General features: G+C 40.6%; 1 protein-coding gene across 1 annotated transcript; it reads left to right on the top strand.

The window, feature by feature from the left end:
- Nucleotides 1-495: 495 nt before the first annotated feature.
- kcnt1a (potassium sodium-activated channel subfamily T member 1a) lies at nt 496-21,524 on the top strand (the record flags this gene model as incomplete). Its single annotated transcript, XM_079235137.1, has 30 exons — nt 496-608; nt 6,371-6,450; nt 6,732-6,879; nt 7,185-7,232; nt 7,437-7,485; nt 7,733-7,792; nt 8,092-8,166; nt 8,445-8,528; nt 8,941-9,035; nt 9,842-10,022; nt 10,096-10,260; nt 10,377-10,513; nt 11,760-11,823; nt 11,983-12,091; nt 12,914-13,022; nt 14,075-14,224; nt 14,741-14,970; nt 15,076-15,292; nt 15,928-16,033; nt 16,163-16,335; nt 17,717-17,788; nt 18,044-18,178; nt 18,361-18,472; nt 18,663-18,764; nt 18,973-19,056; nt 19,141-19,269; nt 19,724-20,018; nt 20,126-20,188; nt 20,285-20,369; nt 21,404-21,524. The coding sequence occupies exons 1-30, from the start codon at nt 511-513 to the stop codon at nt 21,522-21,524; spliced, it is 3,576 nt and encodes a 1,191-aa protein (XP_079091263.1). The 5' UTR covers nt 496-510.
- Nucleotides 21,525-24,381: the final 2,857 nt, after the last annotated feature.

Genomic DNA, 24,381 nt, shown 5'->3' with positions numbered 1-24,381 from the left:
TATAACCTAAACAGAAGTAGCATCAACGAAATGGAATTTAAATGAATCTAAATTGTAAGCAGTTAGTATGCATAGTGTTTTTTAGATGAACATGTTGGCTGGATACCTTTTATTGTCCATATGCTGTCAGGATCCTGTTTGAACAGCTCATATTACAGAACAAGCTGCCAACAGGCAGGTGAAGTCTAAAAGACTCGGACTAATTAGTCACCAAAGCTCAATGCGCAGAGTGAAATAACTCATACACTAACCCATACTTTTCTGCAATCAGCCCACCATCTGCACTTTTCAATATGTTTCCTTTCCTTGCATCCTCTCCTTCGTCCTTGTCCCTTTTCAACCTTTCCTGCCCATCCAGCTCCCTTCACATTAGCAATTTGTCTCTTTTTCGCCCTCCTTTTCCCTTCTGCTTCTTTACTTTTCTCCTCTCCGCCCTCCAGTCGCTCTCCAGTACCACTCCAGACCAACACCAACAGCAGCGGGGTTATCTTAGACATCTCCACCCTTCAGATGGAGCAGGAGGAGAGTGAAGAGGTGCCTCCGCTGCCTCCCCGCTTCCGCTTCAGAGACCTGCTGCTCGGGGACCAGAGCTTCCAGAATGATGACAGGTAGGCAGCGGTGTGGACGTGAAGAGTGATGGTTACCCATGGAGAATGTTAATCAGTGCCGTTTGACACGGCCAGAGACAGAAACATCACATTCTGTTTATTTATTCTGTTTTTTTGGTGACGGTCCAAAGGGAAAAAGTCCAAAATTGTGAGAGACATACAAGAGTTTGACCTTCAGATATAAACAATACTGTTAACACAGTCCAGTGACTTGTTTTTTCAAAATATATCCCCACAGTCCCACCAGATGAATTCAAGCACCCCTTTCAACCATTTATTCAGTAACTGATAACCCTGTTTATTTAAGCCCTGGTGCTGTTTTCCCCGTTTATCCGTTAGTTTTAGCTAACTGATGACTAACTGCTCACTTATTTTCATGCACTTTTCAACTTGTAGTGTTTCGGTGTTAAAGCTGACGCAATTGATTTTATTTTTTGTATTCAAACTAGAATTTCTATTTTTGAAATTGCTGAGCTTTTCACAATCCTCCCATGTACCACCAAAAACAATAAATAATCAATTAATTTACCTAATTTGCTGATGATAGTAAATTTGATAATTTGGGCTTTTGGGCTTTTGGTTGGTCAAAACAAGACATAGAGTTATAATCTCAGTATCTCAGTGTGATTGGCATTTCTTTGCAGTTTTCTGACAGCTATAAATGACAGCTATAAAGGTCACAACTTTTAATTAAGGTAAAAATTAAAATGAATGAAAAAATATACAGATTATTTGACGTCAGTTCAGTTCTCTTAGTCATCTCCTGCTGCTCTCACCTAAGTGCTGATTGCCAGACTGCTTCTTTTTTTTTATTAGATTTTCCTTTACAGCTGACAAATACTTCAATTAGCATTCAACGCCACCTTTTTGGCACATCACTGTGCATGATGTGCTTGCCTTGTCTACACCTAGTAGTCAAAAGTACAGTTTAAAGGGCTCTCTAACCCTGTTATATGCTGTAAGAGGTGCTTGCTTTGGACTTATTCTTTCTGCCTGAAAAGAGGAAATGAAGCGTGGCAAAGTTGGGTTGCTGTCCATGGTGCTGAAAAAGAAGACGTTTCTGAATCTAGGTTTTTTGTGAAGTAGGCTGTGTGTGTGTGTGTGTGTGTGTGTGTGTGTGTGTGTGTGTGTGTGTGTGTGTGTGTGTGTGTGTGGGACACAGAGAGTGTTTGATATATTCCCACAAGAATGTATTCAAAACTTCAAAAAGTCTTACTTAAAACACCTTTTTCAGCAACAACACTGGCCTATTTCCCGATAAGAATTTGAAATGAGATATTGCCTTCAGTCCCTCTGTTATTACTTTTCCTCATCCTTAGTGTCTCCTTTTTAACATTTGGTTCTACTCTGTTGCAGCCTCTGAGCAAAATAGACGAGAGCAGTAACAGTCTTCTTTTGTTCTGATATCTGCCTCATTTGTTTTCGTCTTGAGATTACAAACTGTGCTACAGCAAGAACTAAGTGTTCGCCTCTAAAGCCAAAAACAAAGAGAGTCAAAAAACAACTTTGGAAAGAACAAACCTTTTTCTGTTATTGCAGTGGTCTGGAAGAGTTCTGAATTTTAACAATCTCAAGCAGTAAGTTAGCTCATTTTTGCATTCCTTAAAGATATGCATTTAGGATGCAAGCTTGGGTTCTGCCAGATGGACCTCAGGGGAGTGATGATCAAATGTAATTTTAGATGTGATTACAGCAGCAAACCTTTGAGACTGCAAATGCTGTTTGTAATATTTGACACATCTATTTGACGAGGAAAAACAACAAGCTCTGCCAATGCTTTCAGTCAGATGTGACCTTTCCCCAGCTGTCCTTGCAACAACCACTGTTTTCTCCTCGATAAAGCTGTCTACATTTTCAGCTCCTATTTAGATGGTTATTATCACTTTTCTGCTCTTTTGCAGCAAATCAACCTGTCCTCTGTCCCCGGTAGATAATGTTGTTGGCGGTGACGGATGTTTTGGTGGTCAGCCTGCAGGCTTGTGTGTCTGTGAACTTCCAAATGTCACTGGTCACATCTTCCCAGGGATCATCCATTGCCAAAGGTCGCTTTCTCAAAGACAAGCATGCTAGGGAAGAAACACACACAAGCATGTACACAGTATTGTCAAACTATCTGCCATATTTTAAGTGGTATAGTCTTTCTCTCCGGCCCACTCCTTTATTTTGTACATTCTCTTTTTTTCCTCCTTTCATCTGTTGTTCCACTTTCTGTCACCGTTAGTGCAATGCCATTTGTTTATCACATGTGTTCCTTTTTAAATGTATTCATAATTCACATTTAAGTGAAGTCTTTCTGAGAAAAACGTAGCGATACATAAATGCGTGATGCATAAGTGAAAATGTCACATATTTCACAGACAGGAGTTATGTCGTTAGGGTCCTTTCGTGGAACTTGGAAAGCCGCGTAGAGTGGCTCCACCAGTGTGGGCGAAGGTGGGTTGAAGTGGAGTGGCCTCTTCCGGTATTTTCCAAAAAGCACTGACTCATGGAGAAGGTCATCTATAAATTACTACTTCAGACTCGTCAAATTAAGAGAAGACAAAAAGGTGGGAGGGATGCAGAAGAGAGAGGGGAGTTGGAAAGAGAGCATTGTTCTGTGTGCTTTTTGTCTGCATGTTCTGAAATCCCAAAAGAAACATCTTTCTGTTGCAGTCCTCTGTCAGTTGTCACGCTGAAATCTCCACATTTGTCTTGACAGACGAGCAAAACAGAAAGACAGACAGTGCATGACTTTGGGCTTTGTTGCTGTGACACTAGAAGGCTTCAGATAACACACACATGAAGACACATCAGGGTTTCTGCGGCTGATCCATCTGAGCATTCCTCCATGATGTCACAGTGAATGTTTACAGCTTCATTAGGACCTGCAGTGCTACTGGAGAGGACCATGTTGCAACAGCATCATGTAGGGTTATTCCTGTCAATGTTGCTGTGGCAACAGGCCCGCGCACAAGAGAGGAAGAGAGAGAGATTGTATGCATTTAAAAAAATATTCAAATAAGCACTTCAGTCATTACAATAGATGATTAATCAAACACAGATTTGTCCTTGAATTCTTTTTTTTCTTCTATTTTTATTTTTGCATAGCTTCGTTGTATCGGCTCGTTTGGATTGTTTTCCCTCCAAAATTAATTCACCTACAAACACAGTTCGCGCGCTGTTGTTTTAGAGCTGCGGGGAGGCGCGTTGGTCAAGACGCTGATAAGCTGACTGCACGACGCAGGTGTCTTCCAGCACAATGGATCCGAGAATCATCTTCCCAACCTGGGCCAATCCGACCGTGGGGACTTGGACCTCGGACCCATTTGGTGGTGATGCCGGGCAGAGGTAGGGCCACGTGGAGGGCATGATGCCCTAATGTCACTGGATTGATGCTGGGTGCTCTGAATGGGAAGCGAGGAGAGGCTATGAGAAGTTTTGATTGTTGGTATTTTTTATTATTCAACGGAGATTATAATTATGCAACTGCAATCATGCAAGCCATTTTCAGACGGACGAAGGAGGAAGCGCTCACTCTGACCAATATACGCGCGGCCAAAAACTGCTGACATGCCTGCGTGTTTATTCATTTAGAGTTACCTGGAAGTCAGTTATTTATTGTATTAATGAACATAACTGCCGTAGTATAAAGTAAAGGTTGTCATGCTCGATCCTTTTTTCTAACCTTTGGGGAAACGATTTCCAGGTCACTTATTGCAATGCCTCGTTTTGTGCGACCAACGTTTCAAAAATATCTATAATTCACTATCATTGAAGGAGACCAGAAAATATTGGCACGTGAGAAGCCACAACCACTGACTCTTTGGAATTGTTTTTGCATGAGAAATAACTCCTAAGTCTAACTTAATACTGCCGTAACTGTTTTGCCCTTGATTATGCGAATACTCGTTTCAGCTCTAATAACAATATACTTTAGCTCTGCAAGTATAACGATTATTTCCACAATGAATGAATCTGCCTTTTTTTCTAAATCTCTCAATTAATAGTTTGCTTTTTAACATGTCAGAGAATTATGCAAAATGTTGATCACATTTTTTGTCTATCTATTGCTTATTTCGTCCAACCTACAGTCCAAAACAATACAATATATTCTGTTTACTAACACAGAAGTGTTTAAATAAAATTAAGCGTTTTTTGAATATTTGCTGTCAAAGTCTAATCCATTGATACTAATTAATTTCCTGTTGATCTACTAATTAATTGAACACATTTAAGCTCTTCAAACAAAACAAAAAAGAATGATCAAACAACTTTTACTTTTACCTATTTGCATTGAGAGCTATGGTCGTTCTCTGGTGTTGATGAAAACCTCCAGGTGAGTTAATTTGATAGAAGCAGGCCGGTTCCAGAGCTGCAAGATGATTGTACTTGCAGATCTTTTCCAGTCCAGATCGAATTACTTCCAGAGCGCCTTATTGCCTGCAACTTCGATTTGACACGCAGTATGCCTAATGTCAGACTTCCTTTGCTGGCAATTGTGTGCTCAACAGGAGCTGATTAAGGGTCATTACTTGTGTGTATGTGTGAGTGAGTGTGTGTGTGTGTGTGTGTGTGTGTGTGTGTGTGTGTGTGTGTGTGTGTGTGTGTGTGTGTGTGTGTGTGTGTGTGTGTGAGTGGGTGGAGGGGTGAGACACAGAGACAGACAGTGAGCAATCTGTAGGACCCTTATATGATACAGCCATCCATTAGTTGAAGTGCCTTCACCTCCGGAGCCCATCTCTGCCTTGCTGCTGGCCAGACGTGACAGCTGTTTTCAGATTTCATCATTAGTGTTCCTCTGTTTCATCTGGTGCAGCTTTATTATCATGCAGACTTGAAATAGCTGCAGCAGCACACAGGTCTGTGCATCCAACAACCCACACTGTCTTTCTCACTGGGAACCGTTCAGCCACAAACTGAAACTTGGGATTGCCGGTGCAGCAGCAGCAGCAGGATCACGGCCTCACAAGATTAGAAGAAGCCTCACAATTCTTCTAATCTGTCTCATGCGTGCACTCTGTCTATTCATTTTTTACCTGTCTGCACTCTCTTCTGCAGGCAGTAATGTGAAGGCTATAATAGGCCATGCAAAAATGTTCTGTGTGTTGCCAAGCTACTGCATTTGAATCGTTCTTATGCTCTCTGACTGGCTCTATGTGTGCTTTGTTCTGTTTTACAAATCAACATCCAACATATTGGTTCACAATTAATCCTTTTTTTTTTAAATAAGAGGAAGTATTTCTCTACCCACAAGAACGTTATTCCTGATGGCTCACGTAAAACCTAATTTATGTGTATCACAGCTTGTAAATCATGATGAAAAACATCAATGGAATCGTATTTATTTGTATTTCAACAAGAAATGTTGTTGTCACTAGCAAAATGTCGAAATAAGATTGTAATTTTTAATTAAATGTAATCTCCACCAGACATAAGCCTGTGGGGAGGTAATACGTTCGGCCGTGTGTGTGTGTGTGTGTGTGTTTGTATATCTGTCTGTCCACTGTTAATCTCACATTCCCGTTAGCCTAATACTTTGTATACACAGTTCTGACTGTGTGCTCAAGGACGGATCGAAATGCAGAAAAGTTCTGCATCAACCCTGTCCTTTTAAGTGGGAAATAAAATCACAGCCAGATAATTACCAAACTCTCCTCTCCTCTTCCTTATTATTCATGCTGTGTAAAACATCATACATTAAAAAAAACGCTCTGAAAAACATTTGCGTGGCTCTTTCTGTTTGTGCTTCTGATTCTTGTTCCTCTCCTTCTCGTCCCTGTTAGGGTTCAGGTGGAGTTCTATGTGAACGAAAACACCTTCAAGGAGCGTCTGAAGCTCTTCTTCATCAAAAACCAAAGATCAAGTAAGTGGAAGGTGCAGGTCATCTTCTCACTCCCCAAAGTCAACCAATTTGTGCCTAATGAGAACCAAATGCATAGAGAGGAGTATAGGTCTTGTTTAGCAACCATAGATGTAATGATAATTACCACCCTAGCACACTTACTGTCAATCACACTTACTGTCAATCATCAAATGTAAGTACTTAAACACACTGATGATGCTTATGAGTCACAATTAATCCCATTGGTGCTATAGTTTGTAGTGAGTATCTGTGTGGAAGATGGGTAACTCTTTTGCTTTTAGGCCTTCGGATTCGTGTGTTCAACTTCTCCCTGAAGCTGCTCACCTGTCTGCTGTATATCATCCGCGTGGTTACGGATAACCCCGGTCAGGGCGCCAGCGGCAGCCACAGCGCAGGACAGCAAAACGCTCCCAGTGGCAACAACAAATGGTTTGTCTATTGTCAATAGAAGCACTTACACACAGTACAAACAAAACACCGGCAATAAAATGGCCCCCAAAGAAATGAAACAAACGCAGCTGTTTGAAGTATTCTTAGAAATTACACAACCATCGATCATCAACATCTTTAAATTAATGCATTTTCATTGTTTGTCCAACAGTAAGCATTTAACAAAGTTAGAAAACATTCCGTTTTCGGTATCAGACCGTCGTGAGGAGAAGATTTAACTGATGGATGTGACATCTAATCTAATCTTGCTGCCTTTTCTTTTTTTGTTCCTCACTATTCTGTAGTGTTGACTGCCAGTGGAACGGATCAGTGCAGGACAGAGAAATAAACTGGTAAGCAGCAGAAGGTGTGATCTCTGCAACATGGTCCTTTTAGTATAAAATGATTATGTCGCCTGAGGCGAGAGCGACATTCAGCTGCTGGTCATCTGCAAGTCTTTTTGTGACTGTATCTAATATCTATCTCTTGCTGATGGTACACAAACAGATAATAATGCAATGCTTGATTGATTCAGAGCTGTGTGCTCTGTCTCATAGGGAGTTGATCTTCTGGGTGGACAGAAAAGTTCCTGTCTGGGCCATTCAAGTGAGTCACACTAAACACTGTTGTTCTAATTACTATGTTATCTTTAATGTCTTTTTTTATATTTATCTTGTTTATTGTATAATATGTACGACGAGAGCAACGTGTAGCCGGACTCAAATTCCATGTGTGAACACACACATGGCCAATAAAGTGGGTTTATTTATGAGAGTATTATTTCTGAATCGGTCCCTCTGTTGTTAATAATTGATGAGCTTGTGTTCATTATTCCCTGTTTCGATATGTGCAGGTGATTGTAGCCATCATTAGTTTCCTGGAGACTATGTTACTGATGTATCTGAGCTACAAGGTAAGACTCTAAACCCAAACACAGAAACTTCAAGCAACTTCAACACAATGTGTGCATTAGTCACTTACAGTCTGTGAGATTGACAATCCATAAGTGGTGTAATTAGACAAAGTGATTTTTTTATGGCTGCATTAGATGATAATCACAGGATCTGGCTGAGGTGAAGGCTTAAGTGGTCATGTAAAGTGACAGATTAAAATTAAGTTCTGCATCTCTGACTGCAGTGACTCACTGTCTATTGTGTGCTCACAGGTAAAACTGTCAGAAAGTCTCTGCATCAATTTTTTATTTTATTTAAGGGGAACATTTGGGAGCAGATATTCCAGGTGTCCTTTCTTCTGGAGATGATCAACACAGTTCCCTTCATCATTACGGTAAAACGTGTACCATGACTGAACTACTCTTTATCTCTCAGTATACAATGCATATTTTATATATAGTTGTAGTGTTAATTGGCAATTAAAAAGTAGCTAACACGTTAATATAAGGTGGTAAACACGGGAAACATTTTACCTGCTAAATATCAGCATGTTAGTATTCTAATTGTGAGAGCACGTCACAGTTTTTAATGTGAGATTGAATAAACGTTGAAATGAAACAGACTGAAATATTATCTATAAATGAGTGGAGAAATGTCTCACCTTCTCCTCAGATCTTCTGGCCCTCAATAAGAAACATCTTCATTCCCGTGTTTCTCAACTGCTGGCTCGCCAAGTGTGCTTTGGAGAACATGATCGTGAGTGAGAAGCAATAACTGTAATTGGTTCTGTTAATGACTTGTTTCCCATCAACATTTTAATGATTTTGTTCAGGCAAGACACTCCAAGCTCACCGTCGTATTGCAGCTGCTGTTGTTAACAACACACCCATTCTCCTGCTTTGGTTCTGCTCTGATTGTGTGCACCCTGGAGGTTTTCCACAGGGGGATTATCTGCAACCCTCTCTGCATTGTACCATGTTCTGTGTTTCATGTTGCTCCACTGAATTGCTGCAACAGGAAGCATCCAAGAGCAGAACTATAATGTCAACTCATGTCTAAACTAATAATGAGAGTGTTTCCTGAGAAAACATTTGATCAATGCAAGTTCATGTCCTTATTTTCTATGAGTATAGTTCATATTTTAAAGTATGCTGTTGTTACCGGGCAGAATGACGTCCACAGAGCAATCCAGAGGACCAACTCGGCCATGTTCAACCAGGTCCTCATTCTCATCTGCACTCTGCTCTGCCTGGTCTTCACTGGGTGAGGCTGCTTTGTCTTTTCTTTCATTCTTTATGAATTCAACCTCAAGTTGTAATGTTTTATCTGTATCAACATCTCAACTAGAAATGTATATGGTGGTGTAGATTGCTATGATCAGATAGCGGCTATCCAATCTCAGCATCATAAAAGCAACAAGTAAAATTGGTAAAAGTTGTAAAGAAATTAGGAAATGTTTGTGACACTTTAGTGTTTTCCTTGAAAGAAATAATTGTGTATTTGTGTTTCTGTGCTACACTTCCAATGAATTACGAATGCTTTGCTAGCATAAACTTGAGTGTAATTCACTGGAGGTTTGGGATTTTTTTCGACGAACATTTTTGAAATTAATATTGAATACATTTTGACTTCGTTTTAAAGGAAATAACTCTTAAATACAATGATATTTTATTTTTATTTTATTTATTTAACCAGGAAAAGCCTCATTGAGATTAAAAATCTCCTTTACAAGAGTGTCCTGGCCAAGACAGCAGTAGCACGTTAAAACAACGTTTCAGACACACAACATAAAACAGTGACAGAACATTTTTAGATCACGGCATAAGTAAAGAAAAAAACTAAACTAAGACTCAAGACTCAAGTCTTTATATTCTCAACACAGCAAATGTTCCCTGCAATTAGTACCAAATTACACAGCTATTTCCAGGAATATAAATTATTAGTCAATAATTGGACCTGTAGAATAAAGGGTTAAACTAAATAGCCTATCACTGCTTAACGTGAATAGTAGTCATACATACTAGCATTGTGTGTGTTTGGTCACATTGTTTATCTAACTTGTTCTGCAGCACGTGTGGAATCCAGCACCTGGAGCGAGCCGGCAAAAACCTCTCCCTCTTCAACTCCTTCTACTTCTGCATCGTCACCTTCTCCACGGTGGGCTTTGGAGACGTCACTCCCCGCATATGGCCCTCCCAGCTGCTGGTGGTCATCATGATCTGTGTCGCTCTAGTGGTTCTGCCTCTGCAGGTAGGAAGATGCTGACATATTCCCTCTGAATGCTTCTTTGTGACTTTTACTCAGTTAACTTGCTGTGTCTCAGTTTGAGGAGCTGATGTACTTGTGGATGGAGAGACAGAAGTCTGGAGGGAATTACAGCCGTCACAGAGCGCAGACAGAGAAGCACGTAGTGCTGTGTGTCAGTGCGCTAAAGATAGACCTGCTCATGGATTTTCTCAACGAATTCTATGCCCATCCCAGGCTGCAGGTACAAAAAAATATTAAAATATCTTGTTATACTCTAGAGTACACATATAGGATGTGAATAGGTCTATCCGTACATTCCACCGGGGATACTAAAGTGGTTCTTCTGTCACCTCAAAGGATTACTATGTGGTGATCCTGTGCCCAAGTGAAATGGACCTCCAGGTGCGGAGAGTGTTGCAGATCCCTCTGTGGTCTCAAAGGGTCATCTATCTGCAAGGATCCGTTCTCAAAGACCAGGACCTGCTAAGAGCCAAGTAAGTAACACTTAAACTTCGGTCCGGCTGTCGGTTGGTCCAGACTAAAATGAAATGTATATAATACCCAACAAAATACAACAAATATATATGCATACCTATGCACATAAATATGAAAACACATGCACATGTAATGCCACGACCTTATATAAAGAACTCCTGTCAATAAAGGTTAGGGAAAAAAGTAAGATCTTGTTAATTCTCCTTAAATTTTCCTTTGATGTACCTGCTAGCTGCATTGCTTTGTCTCAGATCAACTTGCATTTTAGGCAGGTATACATAATTGCATTAAACCATCAGGAGGACATACACCTCTATTGTCCTTTCATTCCTTAATGTCGCCCAAATATTCTCTCTTTCCTTTTCGAGTGAATAGGCTTGTCAGAGCAATCGTGTTGCCTCATACTGAGACAACATTGTTATTATTCATTCAAGCTGTGCTAATTTCTTTTAAAGACTAAGCTATTAAATGGACCTCTTTCTCTGAGAAAAGAAAACATAATCTGTCTCCCATTCTTCTGATCATGTTGAATCATGAGAGTGAATATGTTAAAGCAGATAAAAGGGTTGAAGTACCTGCTGTCAACTTGTGCACCGTCTCAAATGCCATCAGAAGCCCTGCATTTACTGACTCTTTTTTTGGGGTAATTTCAAAGTAATTTAGTCATTTTCATTACATATATCAGGACTAAAAGTCAGGATGGCTCTGTCTCTTATGAGTGCCCCAACTTTATAAAAGTGCAATTGTAACCAAACATACACAATAGTCCTGTGCAACAGTTGTAACATAATGTACTGGAACACCTGACACCAAACACCAAAGTAGTACTTTGATAACATCGGTTATATAACACTGTAAACATTTGCCAGGGAATAGAGCAATTAAATCTAGAGGACTGGGTGTGTGTCGCGCTTACATCCTGCATCTGGTACTGTTTCAAATCCTCCCACACTTGTTTTGCATTCTGCACTCTCCTGTCTATGGTAATCATATGCAGAGACGGCTCCACGTTTACAACACACATACAGTGCGGAGCACTTCAGGTTTCTCTTTGTGTGTTTGTCTATACTCAGGCAGTTTTAAATAAAAAAAGAAAAGGTTGCTGTTGTCTCTTCTGCCTGGTCAAAGATAACTGGCTGACTTTTGTGGCAGGGTTTATGATACCTTCCAGCTGTTTTGTATTTGAGTAATTTGCCTTTAGTTTTCATGCATTTTGACTTGTTCTCTTATTTGTCAACTCGGCAGAATGGATGACGCGGAGGCTTGCTTCATTCTAAGCAGTCGCAACGAGGTGGATCGCATGGCTGCGGTAAGGAGGGCGACAATTAATGAACTCCAATTATGAGTTATCATTCAATTGTTTACAAACACTCACGTCAGTCAGCCGTGAAGACAATTGCCAACTAATTAAAGGAGATTACATTGAAGCAAGAGTGAAATTACATTATCTTTGACCGTTTTCCCACAGGACCATCAGACCATCCTGAGAGCCTGGGCAGTGAAGGACTTTGCTCCAAACTGCCCCCTCTATGTCCAGATACTCAAACCTGAAAACAAGTTCCATGTCAAATTTGCAGGTGGGAGTTTCTAAACTTTAAGTGAATCCCTTATTTGCTTTCTGGTCTGTCAACCAGGCAGATGGAGGCAGATGGAGCGGAACAGGGTGAAACAAAAAACATAGGTAGCACACACTATTTAGCATTAGTAAAGTGCACGTAAACACTTCATTCATCATTTATAAAGCATTATTCCAACATGAATACTCATTAGTAACTAATTAGTATGCAATTCATGAACACAGTTATAAATGTTTTATTCTTGGTTAATAAGCTTGACTATTATGTGTTTCATGATCGGGTTTTCATACTTTATAAGTTATGGATTCCCCATTTGTAAATTAAGTATTAAGGACTTATAGGTGATGATTATAGGTGATTAATAAGATCATTTATAAAGTGTTAGTAAATGATAAAAAAAATATTTAAATGTGATTTGTTCATGCTTTTATTTATACATATAATGATTTAGATATGCACTAATGGTTAGGGACTATGTTAACATGTGCTTTATAAACGTGTTTTAATACTGCAATTCATGATTAATTCAGCTAGTCACTAGTCGTTAGTTAAGTATTTTGTGTGACCCCAACTAAAGTGAGGACTATACCTATATCTATACCTTTATTTCAGCGACGCTCGCTCTCCTGCATTTGCGCACACGATCAAATAAATTATAAAGTTAGAGGAAGAGGTATTGATCTCTAACTCTCCGCCGGAAAGCAAATAGGCAAACTTTCCAAAATGTCCAACTGTTCTTGGAAGATTAGCTTTTCACTCATAAAGCACCATTCTTGCTGTAACACATGATAACATGTCCTCTACGACTTGAATCCTTTTCAGATCATGTTGTGTGTGAGGAGGAGTTCAAGTACGCCATGTTGGCTCTCAACTGTGTGTGTCCTGCCACCTCCACCTTGGTCACGCTGCTTGTGCACACCTCCCGCGGACGGTCAGTAATCTTGCATGCATCTTTTGCCAGAAACTTAAAAATTCTTCACATGTTCATGTCTGCTGATGCATATGGATGTGTTCATGGAACTGGCACAGAGGGGGTGAACACGCCCAAGCAAAGACAAATGTCCTGATTATTTGTGGAGAATGGCAAGAGTTAAGAACAATAAGTGCATTAAAGCTAACAAAAGACACCAGGTAGCACCCAGTAAATGGCCTTTTGGGATTTGCTCTTTGTAAAAATGTGTGAAAACCTCTCAGGTGGAAAATGATCTTTCACAGCATGCAAGCGGATCACTTTTAATAGCTGATGTCGCTGGCTGAGGGGAAACCACAATGAAGGGAAACCAGAGGTCGATAGCACCCACTGTGTTCCTGAAAACCCTTTTGAAAGCTTGTGTATCTTTATTCGAGAAAAGAGAACAGGCTTTTAAATTGCACACATTAATACAAAAGCTGTCCATGAATATGCATTGTAGTTGTCTGACTATGAGGGAGTATGTTTGCGCTTGCATTGCATGTGTGGGCGTGCGTCCTTGAGTGCACAAGATGAATTTAGAGACATGCAGTCCATTAAGGAGGTTGAGTGGGAAATAAGTCTAAAGGGGACCAAGAGATAGTGATAGTAATGAGCAGAATGTTTTGTCTTTTATATTAAGTTGCAGAATGGAAGCCGTGGAGTAGGAATTATGTATGAGTAATCTTGTGTAAATGTTAATAAATACTAAAAAGCAAGTTTGTAAACTGCTACCTCCGGGTTGTTCTGAGCATATCATTAAACTCCATCAAAGCGCTTGAGCAATTACAGTAATTATCAGAGGTCATTACTTTGGGCCTATTAGAGACAATGCCATTGACACATGGATCAAGATGTCTGCTTTCACCAGAGATCCCACGAGATTTAATGGCAAGGGCCAGGAGACCCTGAGTTGTGCAATAATGAGGGATCCGGAATAGATTAGCACATGAGGCAATTTCCTAAACCTTCAAAGAGACGGTAAAATCCGCCGTACGCTTGATTGTTTTTTTTCTTCCCCTGAATGAATGCAGAGAAGGACAACAGTCTCCGGAGCAGTGGCAGAGGATGTACGGATGTTGCTCTGGCAACGAGGTCTACCACATCCGAGTGTGTGACAGCAAGTTCTTTGGAGAGTATAACGGCAAAAGCTTTACATACGCCTCCTTTCATGCTCACAAGAAGTGAGTTGACATGTAAGCTAAAGCATCTTCTTCAGATGCTGACAAGTTGAAAATGTACCTAGACATTTACAGAGGTTGCTACATTGTATCATCTTGTATAATCAAGTGCAAAAACTATTATTTTGAGTCATCCTAATATTTACTTCATGCAGATAAATAAGTGCAAAATTACCAACATCTAGCTTTTTGATTACATCATTGTTTTTGTCCCGCTAAAAAGTGATGTCAAATATGATGCACATTCCAACAATTTTTTTTCGGCTCACTGCAGCAAAATTTGCATGTGATTATTACATGTCCAGACATCACTTCTGGTGTGAAAGAAATAATTGTACCTAGTAGACATTTTATGCGTATTGGCTTTGTTTGCGAAGAGTTTGGGACGTCAATACGCTACAGCTACAACAAACAGCTGCTTAGCTTAGCTTGGGGGTTATATCTATTTTTATGGCCTTAAATGAAATGTGTTGTCAGATACTTGTAAGTGCACGCTAACAGCAGGTGTGTGACGGGCAGGTACGGCGTGTGTCTGATCGGAATAAAGAGTGAAGACAACAAGAGCATCCTGCTGAACCCTGGCCCGCGCCACATCATGGCTGCCACGGACACATGCTACTACATCAACATCACCAAGGAGGAGAACTCGGCCTTCATCTTCAACCAGGAGGAGAGGAAGGGCCGCACTGTCGGGGGTCTCTTCGACGGACCCTCGCAGCTTCCGGTGCACAGCATCATAGCCAGCATGGGTGAGAGAGTGATTAACTGCTCTGGTCGATGAAAGAGGTCTGGAAGGTATTGATGACTTTGATGTTATTTATGCGCAATTTAAGCTCAGGCAATTTAATTCACAGGCACTGTTGCCATGGATCTTCAGAATACGAGTCCGCCTGGCGTCCCAGGTGGTAAACTGGTCCCACCGACAGTAAATGGATTAGGGGGCCGCCGGCCAAGCATCGCTCCAGTTCAGGAGATCGCCGACTCCGCCTCAATCCTGCCATGTGACCTCCTCAGTGACCAATCAGAAGATGACTCCGTCTTCTTGGATGAGAAAGGCCACTCACCCACTGAGTAAGGTTTCTTTGTCTTTGTTTGTACACAAATGGCCACACTGTGAAAACCTAACCATGAGGAGGCAGAGCTAATAACACAAACATATAAAATAATGTTCAAAACATTTTATATGCAGTAGAACTAAACAGAAGTTACCTGACTTAAATATTATTCAGGTAGAACTTAGATTTGTTGTGCTGAAATATACATTTGTAGGTAAAACTAACGACTAACAAACTGTAACAGTAAATAAGATACTACTTGTCAATGTTAATTATTTGAGCATATAATAATATTACCTAATCTTGGAGACAGGTTTTTAAATAATTTGTATTGCAATGTTGTATATTAACTTTCTTTTAGTTCTAATTAATGTTGTTGCATTTCTGGCTGAGCATCTGTCATTCAATATGTGCTAAACCTGCGAAATGAAAATTAAGCCAACAATCATGCATAATCCAATTGAGTCTAGTGTCTGTACCATTACGCAACCTCCCAGAATATTCAACAAAAACATATTAATATCATGCAGTTGAACCTGAGTGCACTGCACATTTCCAAAGCAACATGAATGAATTATTTTTTTTTTTTTTGTTAGTCCAATAAATTACAACATGAAATGTGTCATTCATGCTTTTTTTGAATTTTTGCAGGTACGTGAAGGGTTATCCCCCTAACTCGCCGTACATTGGGAGCTCGCCCACCTTGTGCCATCTGTTGGCTGAAAAAGCTCCGTTTTGCTGCCTACGTCTGGACCAGGTGGGCAGTCGCTGTTCCAACTTAGTCACTCAATGTCTTACTGCCTCCATCATTACTTCCGTTCCTTCCTTTCTTTGTCCTTTACATCACAGCAGACCGAAAATATCTGTTTTTGTGCTACTTATTCAGGGTTGCAGGCACAACAGCTTTGAGGACGCTAAAGCTTACGGTTTTAAAAACAAGCTCATCATTGTGTCTGCTGAGACTGCAGGGAACGGCCTTTATAACTTCATAGTGCCTCTCAGAGCTTATTACAGACCCAGGAAAGAACTCAACCCCATCGTCTTGCTGCTAGATAACCCGTGAGTTACACACACACACACACACACACACACACACACACACACACACACACACACACACACACACACACACATCGTTCCATTCTTTCAACTCTGTCATTGAACATTTCACGCTGGGAATCATTACGCATGCTAAGAGCTCACGTCAGCCGATCACTTAGGACGAGGCTGTGGAGGTGGTCCTCCATTGTCGGCCCTGATGTTAGGTTCCGGCCGCCGCTCACAGTGACGTTGTGTGTTTTGGGGCGACAAAGAAAGTAAAAAACGCTGCACTTCTGTAGCTCCAGACAGTAACCATAGCAACTTGTTTTGCCTTGAACCTGAATGATATTATATTGCTACAGGCGGAGAAAAAAGATGAAAATTATTTCTTTGGAGAACACCAAGCAGGCTTTCATCGACAGCCCTGATGTGTCCCTTTTCAGCCCCCACATGTGAGCTTTCAGGACTCTCATGGAAACACACACACAGAACAATAAACTCTCTCTCTCCCCTATAAAACTCTCTCGCTCTCTCCCTTCCTAGCGCTGTCGCACAAATACAAACTCCCACACACTTGGATACGCAATTCAAGCATTACAACAGCCTTGGGTCTCTTGTCAGCAGGACTGGGCAGATGCATACACCATGTAGTGGTGGTGGACAGGCAGTAATGAAGCAACAACATCTCACTGAGCATACGCAGCACCAGACGGACTCAGCCCTCAGCCTAAAGACACACCAAGTAGAGAGTCCACAGAGGCTGCTGAGGACCCGGTACTCAGTGTTGTACATCATCACATTCATATACACACATTGTGTATCAACACTTACGTTCCTGAAGCAGACGTAAAGTCTTTATCAGTGTGTTTAATGTTCACTTAAATCACATTACTCATAAAAATCAAAAGAAACATCTACATTGACTTCTAAGCTAAACTGGTAGCAGCCCCCCAGACGCCATAAGGGTAGTCATAATGAGTGATCTGTCCTTTGATTAGTTAATCACTCGCTGCAGTTGATGACTACCTTCACACCTGCCTTCACTATACGAGTTCTCTGAGATGCGAGGTCAGGTGACGCTGTGCTTTTTGTTTCGCACCAGAGACTATCCTCTCGGTGCAGCGAAGCTATTTATCTTGAGTTAATTGAATGCAATGATACATTATAAAACATCTTCCAACTACACAAATGCAAAACAGCAACCATTACGTCACATTTATACTTATCGCAATTAACGTGTGGTTTTAACCATGTGAACATGAGTAAAACCTTTCTCCAAGTAAGTGGCAACGTTTAATGTTGCTTGTGTCATTTCATTGTTTGTGTATTCCAAAAAAAATGTTGTGTTTGGAGTAAAAAAGGACCTCCATTTTTCTATCATACATCATGTTTCCTGTAGGCCAGATAATCACTTTCTGGAGGCCATCTGCTGTTTCCCTATGGTCTACTACATGGCTGGGACCATAGACAAGTAAGACTGTCATGTAACACCCTGCTTTTCAGTATAATTGTATTGTAGTGTACTTTAAAGTTATCATTTCAATTAAATATATTCAAGAGGAGTTTGAACTTGTTTTAATTTAATTGGAAGTGCAGCATGTTCCAGGTAAATTGGTTTCTGCTGCTGTTATGCTCATTGTTCTGTGTGTGTGTGTGTGTGTGTGTGTGTGTGTGTGTGTGTGTGTGTGTGTGTGTGTGTGTGTGTGTGTGTGTGTGTGTGTTTCAGTCTGGACAGCCTCCTGCAGTGTGGCATTATCTACGCTGATAATTTGGTTGTTGTTGATAAAGAGAGTACAATGAGTGCCGAGGAGGACTACATGGCTGATGCCAAAACTATTGTCAATGTACAGACGATGTTCAGGTAATTAATCAGATTTTATCCTAATGTTTATCATATGTTAATCATGACATGGTCTTTATTTGTATGACATCATTGTGTGCATCTGAGCCTGAGCATTGGAAACCACATTGCTAACACGATCGTGATGCTTAGTCTCATCCTCTGACTCTTTCTTTTGATGTCACACCCTTCTCCCGTTCCAGGTTGTTTCCCAGCCTCAGCATTATCACAGAGCTTACTCATCCATCCAACATGAGATTCATGCAGTTTAGAGCAAAGGACTGCTATTCACTGGCCCTCTCCAAGCTGGAGAAGGTTAGAGGGTATATAGTATGAATTATAAACGTGGATTGTAAAAAGTAGATGTAGAAGATGATGTTGTGGTTTTTGTTATGCAGTCACTCTTCTTGCTCTTATTATGTTTGCCATTTCCTTTTGACTTTCTACAGTCAGAAAAGTGACTGAGTTGTGTTTTGTGTGTGTCTGTCCTGGCTCTCCCCCACAGAAAGAGCGTGATAAAGGTTCCAACTTGGCCTTCATGTTTCGCCTACCCTTCGCTGCAGGGAGAGTGTTCAGTATCAGCATGCTGGACACCCTGCTGTATCAGGTTTGTATACACACCTACAGCTATGCACCTCAAATAACTCTTTTCAGAACAAGAAATGAATGTGTCTCACAGCAGCAGGGACACTGTCACCTGTAGAAGCGGAGCAGCGGCACCGGCAGGAAGCAAAAGTGCCTTCTTGTGTTTTCCACGTTTCCAAATGTCCGCTGTATTTTGGTTATAAAAGTGTCTTTCTGTGATTCCATGTCAGTCTTTTGTGAAGGACTACATGATCCTCATTGCAAGGCTGCTGCTGGGGCTGGACACCACTCCAGGATCAGGATTCCTTTGTGCTGTGAGTTAGATAAAAAAAAAGATCTGATACAGTGCCACGCTGCATTATATAACTAATAGTTTACTTGTTTATCTCGTGTTCCAGATGAAAATAACAGAGGAAGATCTGTGGATTAGTACTTATGGAAGACTGTTCCAGAAACTCTGCTCCTCTAGTGCTGAAATTCCTATCGGGATCTATCGGACAGAATCCCACGTTTTCCCGACTTCTGAGGTGAGACCTCTGAGTTGATGCTGTACATTGATTAAAAGCTAAATATCCAGTTTGAATGCAATAACGTGTTTATCACAACAACAAAAAGGTCCGCTTATGTTGAATCCTGTGGGAAACACGAATGTCTGAAACTAATTTCATGGCAATGACTCAGCCTTATTGAGATATTTTACTGAAAACTACAAATGGCACAAGGGGAAAGGTACGATATCACCAAAGTAATTAGGATGAATCCTCTGGGAACAATGAATGTCTGGATACAATTTGCGCCAATCTATTTAGAAGCAGAAGAAAACATTGACCTGCTGGTGCTGGTGGGGCAGGGGATGACCAAAGTCAGTAGGCTTCAGCCTCTGGGGACCATAAATGTCTGAGCTAAATGTCCCTTCAATCTATCCAATAGTTGATTTAGTATTTACTTGTATACAGCTATTATATTATACCCCCATCACAGTCACAGGTGTCAGTCAGTGTTGACGACTGCGAGGACACCAAGGACAAGGGGGACGAGTCTCGCAGCAACGGCCAATCAGATCACCCCCTGCTGAGGAAGAAGAGCATGCAGTGGGCACGCCGTCTGAGTAAGAAGAGCGTGAGGTGGCAGGGAGTGAGCCGGGACTCCAGCAAGGACCACGCCCAGCGCATCGCTCAGCAGCGCCTCAACCTCTACCGGCGGTCTGAGAGGGAGGAGCTGACTGAGCTGGTCCGCAACCGCATGAGGCATCTGGGCCTCCCCACCTCCGGATATGGTGAGGAAGGACACTTCTTAAAGTGCTCTGAGCTTTCGTTTCCTAAACGTTCATGTCTTCTTCTACTTAAAAGTTGGTCTGTTTCTTGTTTTAACTGCTTTGTGTAGAAGATTTGACCAATCTGACAGCCAGCGATGTCATGAACAGAGTCAATCTGGGATACCTACAAGGTAAAGATATAAATTCCATCCTATTGACATTAGACTGTCGTAATACAGATGTTTGGCTATTCCAGTTTGCTGACGGAGGTGGTGTCTCTGTTTCAGATGAGCAGAATGATCAGCAGAACACTCTGTCCTACGTCCTGATTAACCCTTCTCCCAACACCAGGCTGGAGCTCAATGATGTTGTGTAAGCTTTGCGTTGTTGTGCGTGTGGGTTTTTGTATGTGTTGTTTAGTGCAAATGGTAATCTTGTGAAATTTGACTCACCACTGCTCCTGTTTATTTCTCAGCTTTGTCAAAGCTGTCTTATTTGTGGGTGTTTTTGCATGCGTAATGCTTTGCACATTTCATTAGAAAACAATGACGTTTGAATTTCACGGTTGATTTCAATCAAAATGAATATTGAATACGGATAGGTAAACAAAAAAGTAATCTCTTTGTCACTGTAATTTCCGAATTATAATGTGTTCCCAATTCACTTAAAGGGCCAGTGTGTAGGATTTAGCTTGAATAATTAGCATAAATGGTGACTCATCACCTGAAACTAAGAATCGTTGAGTCCTCCACATCGCTTGTCGTGACAAACAAATTTCTCCTGGTGTCTGCCGTTCTCTGCAGAGCTGTTTGTTTGTTTGTTGCTGTTTTTGTTCATTTATCGACTTTTATCCAGCTGGCAAAAAAAAAGAAGAGAAATCTCTAAAAACACTTTCACTGCTGAGCAGCAAACAGCTGGTAAACTATTGAGCATGTAGCACTGAAGAGCCAGATATTTCCCACAGGTGTCGGTTCAGACCAAAACAAAGCTAAAAGAAGAGTGAAATGTTGGGCTCATTGGCGTCAGGTGCCCAAAAACACGACTAAAAATTGAAAGTGACGTTGCTCTGTGTCTACTGGATGAGTAAATAGGTAATTAGTTTAAAAGCACATTTAGCATGAGAACTTCAAAAGGGGATAATATATCAATGTTTACAACTTGGCCTGTTGCCCCCCCCCCCAAAAGAACCTGACAATTTTATAGTGTATTATTTTGGAAATAATATACAATTACAGGGAAGCGACATGAATTAAACAGCTGAGCGAGCAAAGTGCCCATCAGTATCCTGTTCATGATAGAGAGTGGAAAGTGCATCTCATAGTTTAGTTGTTTATTTAGCTCCTCTTCCTTCTTTGTGTGACTTCTGTACACACTTATCTCATATTTCTATCTGCTCTCTCTCTCAGGTACTTGATTCGTTCAGACCCTCTGGCTCACGTCCCAGAGGAGCCTCCTGTCCACAGAAGCAGCCTGAAAGAGAGACGTGAGTCCAGCAGCACAGACACCAGAGAAGACACACAGCTCTGATAGCGTGCTGCCCTTCACCGGCACACGCCTTCATATTCACCCCCTTCGTTGCGTCCACGCAGGTCCAGCCTGGAAAAGGACAATTTGTGCTACAATGTTCCTGCACTTGCAGTCTACAACTGTATTATATGAGTGCCTACTGTCTGGCAGGTGACATTTGATGTAATCTGTGGCATTTTCATCCTCCTGCCAAAGATGTTGTTTGTAAGAAATGTGAATTCTTTGCAGTGAAAGCTCTCTCAGATGAGCAGTCAGGGACGAGCTTGTTAACAAACAGAAGGGATTTGGATCGGGTCCATCACACCTACAGTGTTGCCCTTGTTTAGAGCGAGTTCGAGATTCTCCAAACAAAAAGATGAAAGTGATTGTAGATTTTGTTTCTGCTTTTTTTGTTTTGTTGTGGCTCCCTCAGGAAAAGCGCAAGTTGAACTTCAAGGTGAGACATTTTGGGAAGCCGACGTTGGCGGCCCGGGATCAACAGTATCCATCTTTTCTTGACTTTTTGTGAATAACGGAAATCTGATGCACATATTGTAAATGTCCCTGGGCCTTGAACCTATTTACCACCAGTCACATAAAATCATGCATATGTTCAACACTGGGTGACTTCAATAAAATACGTGCATTGCAGCTTTCCTTTAAAGCTTATTTTTCATAGCTGAACCATAGAAGTGTGTTATTCAGTGGTGTAGAGGTCTTAATTAGTAGGGAATGTAAAAATAATGATAGCTATATGTTTCTCCGCTGTACATGTATGATGTACGTTTTTGCACGACAAGTGCTTAGTTCAACCCCTTTAACAAGCCGTGCCATATATTCAGTATTGTGCCATAAAGGATTAATTTAATTTGTACTATGTTAGTAATCAAAAACCCCATTTTACTTTCAGCACTACTCAGTTAAAGAATGTGCTTTTTAATATACATTTGTGGTTGCTTGGACCAAGTATGCATTTCTAAAATGCTAAATCCTGTACACAAGAATGTTTGACTTTGACTCTTTGACTTCATCCATATTTAAATGTTGAAAATATTTGTACTGTTTAATTTTATTGCAATTTGCACATTAAAGTGCTATATGATGAAAAAACACTTTGGTGTCTAATAATTCAGTATTGCTTAACGTCTGTCATGCCTATAAATGGCATTTTAAAGAAATAGAGTTTGCTAATATTGTCTCTGTATGCTTATTGTGAATGTACAGGAGAACATTTGATTATTTTGGAATAAAGACTTGAAATGGGGAAACAGCTGATGTCTTAGCTCAGTGTAGATGTGTCATTAAATGTAAAGCAGAAGACTACATAAGTGTACAAAAAGTAAAAAGAGCAATATTTGGTGAAAGAAAAGGAGACACTGATGGAAAGCAAAGATGGCAGAGGGTGAAAATATGTGGCAATGAGAAAGAGAAAGGAAGGAGCTGTGTGACTAACAGGTGAGTCACACAACTGGCAATCAAGACTGGAGCCGAGGTCTAATCAGGCAACTCAATTGAACAATTCTTTGTGTTTTTTCCCTGTATAGGTGCAGGGGCTTGGTAAATTATATGTGGAATAAAGAGCAGGCAGAATATGTGAGGCAATGTGACCTGTAATGACAGGTTAGTGGCTTAAATCTTCCCCTCTTTACTTTATAGTGCCCTATTTCCTGTCTGCCACTTTATTTGAGAGTGAAAGGTTCGCTCTCGATGGTGCTTTGCTATTACGATACTACGACATTTTGCTCTGGCCATGTCCTGTCTCGCAATGTTAATGAAAGTGAAACATGCTTTGTGTATTTGCTCAGTGATTCAGATTATTTCCCAAGTGTAATAGATTCTCCCTCGGCCTCTGCTACACACATCCATCAAGTTTCATGAAAATCGGGCAGGTAGTTTTTCCTTATTCCTGCTAACAAACAAATAAACAGCGGAGGTAATTATGGCCCAACGAGAAGTCTGAGTGAGGGCATGATTGTCTATAATAGTGTATAGTAGTAGAAAGGAAACATACATAGCAAAATCGACAAAATGGACCAAATATATGTCAGAATAAGGAAATTGGCAGGTGACTTGTCCTCTCTAACCGTACGGGTTTTTGGATTTTGTTGGCTCTAGAGGCTCATTATCTCTTAAAAAGACAAGTGCTATCTTTAACCAGGATGTAACTCCACATATATGAGTTTAGATCCAAGTATAAGAAACACTGTGAATAGAACCCTTTGAATATATTTTGTTATATCTGTTTGTTGGGCTGAATTTATCATTGACACAACTGACTGACAACGTTGTTGAAGTGTTGCATGGTTGTTTTGATGAATTTTTATTTGAACTTTTATTATTATTATTATTTTTACCTTTTTTTGTATGTATGGCCCTCTTGGCCAGATGCATGCTTAATTACTTTGATTCTTTCTTACTTTCAAATGATTTATTTCTCGTTAAACTGTAAAAAATACCCAAATAAAATATGAAGTATAATAGTGTGTAGTAATTTATGTGTGATTAAGAATGACCTAAACAGCCTAACAGACCTTTCATTAAGATACCTTCCTCCATCACATCCAGAAGAGAAAGACAGGGGGAATAGACAGCCTGCAGAGAAATATAAGGATGAAGGTGAGAAAAAAGAAGAGAGTGAAACAGGAAGACAGATGGTAAAAAGAAAAGAAAAGGGGAGTGTTTCGGAACAGATGCACATATACTGTACATATTACAGTGCACACACATAAATGCACACACTACAACTTAAACAAGAACACACTCTTCATCAGAAAACATACCTAGTTGCATTTTATTATATCTCTTCAAAATAAATTAACATAAAATATAACAATGAAATAAGACTCATAACATCTCTGAAAGCCTGTAACAGAATAAA

This window comes from Taurulus bubalis (assembly GCF_910589615.1).
Source record: "Taurulus bubalis genome assembly, chromosome: 19".
NCBI classification, from domain to species: Eukaryota; Metazoa; Chordata; class Actinopteri; order Perciformes; family Cottidae; genus Taurulus; species Taurulus bubalis.
The sequence above is the reverse complement of the archived record's forward strand: the minus strand, read 5'-3'. Positions and strand labels throughout refer to the sequence as shown.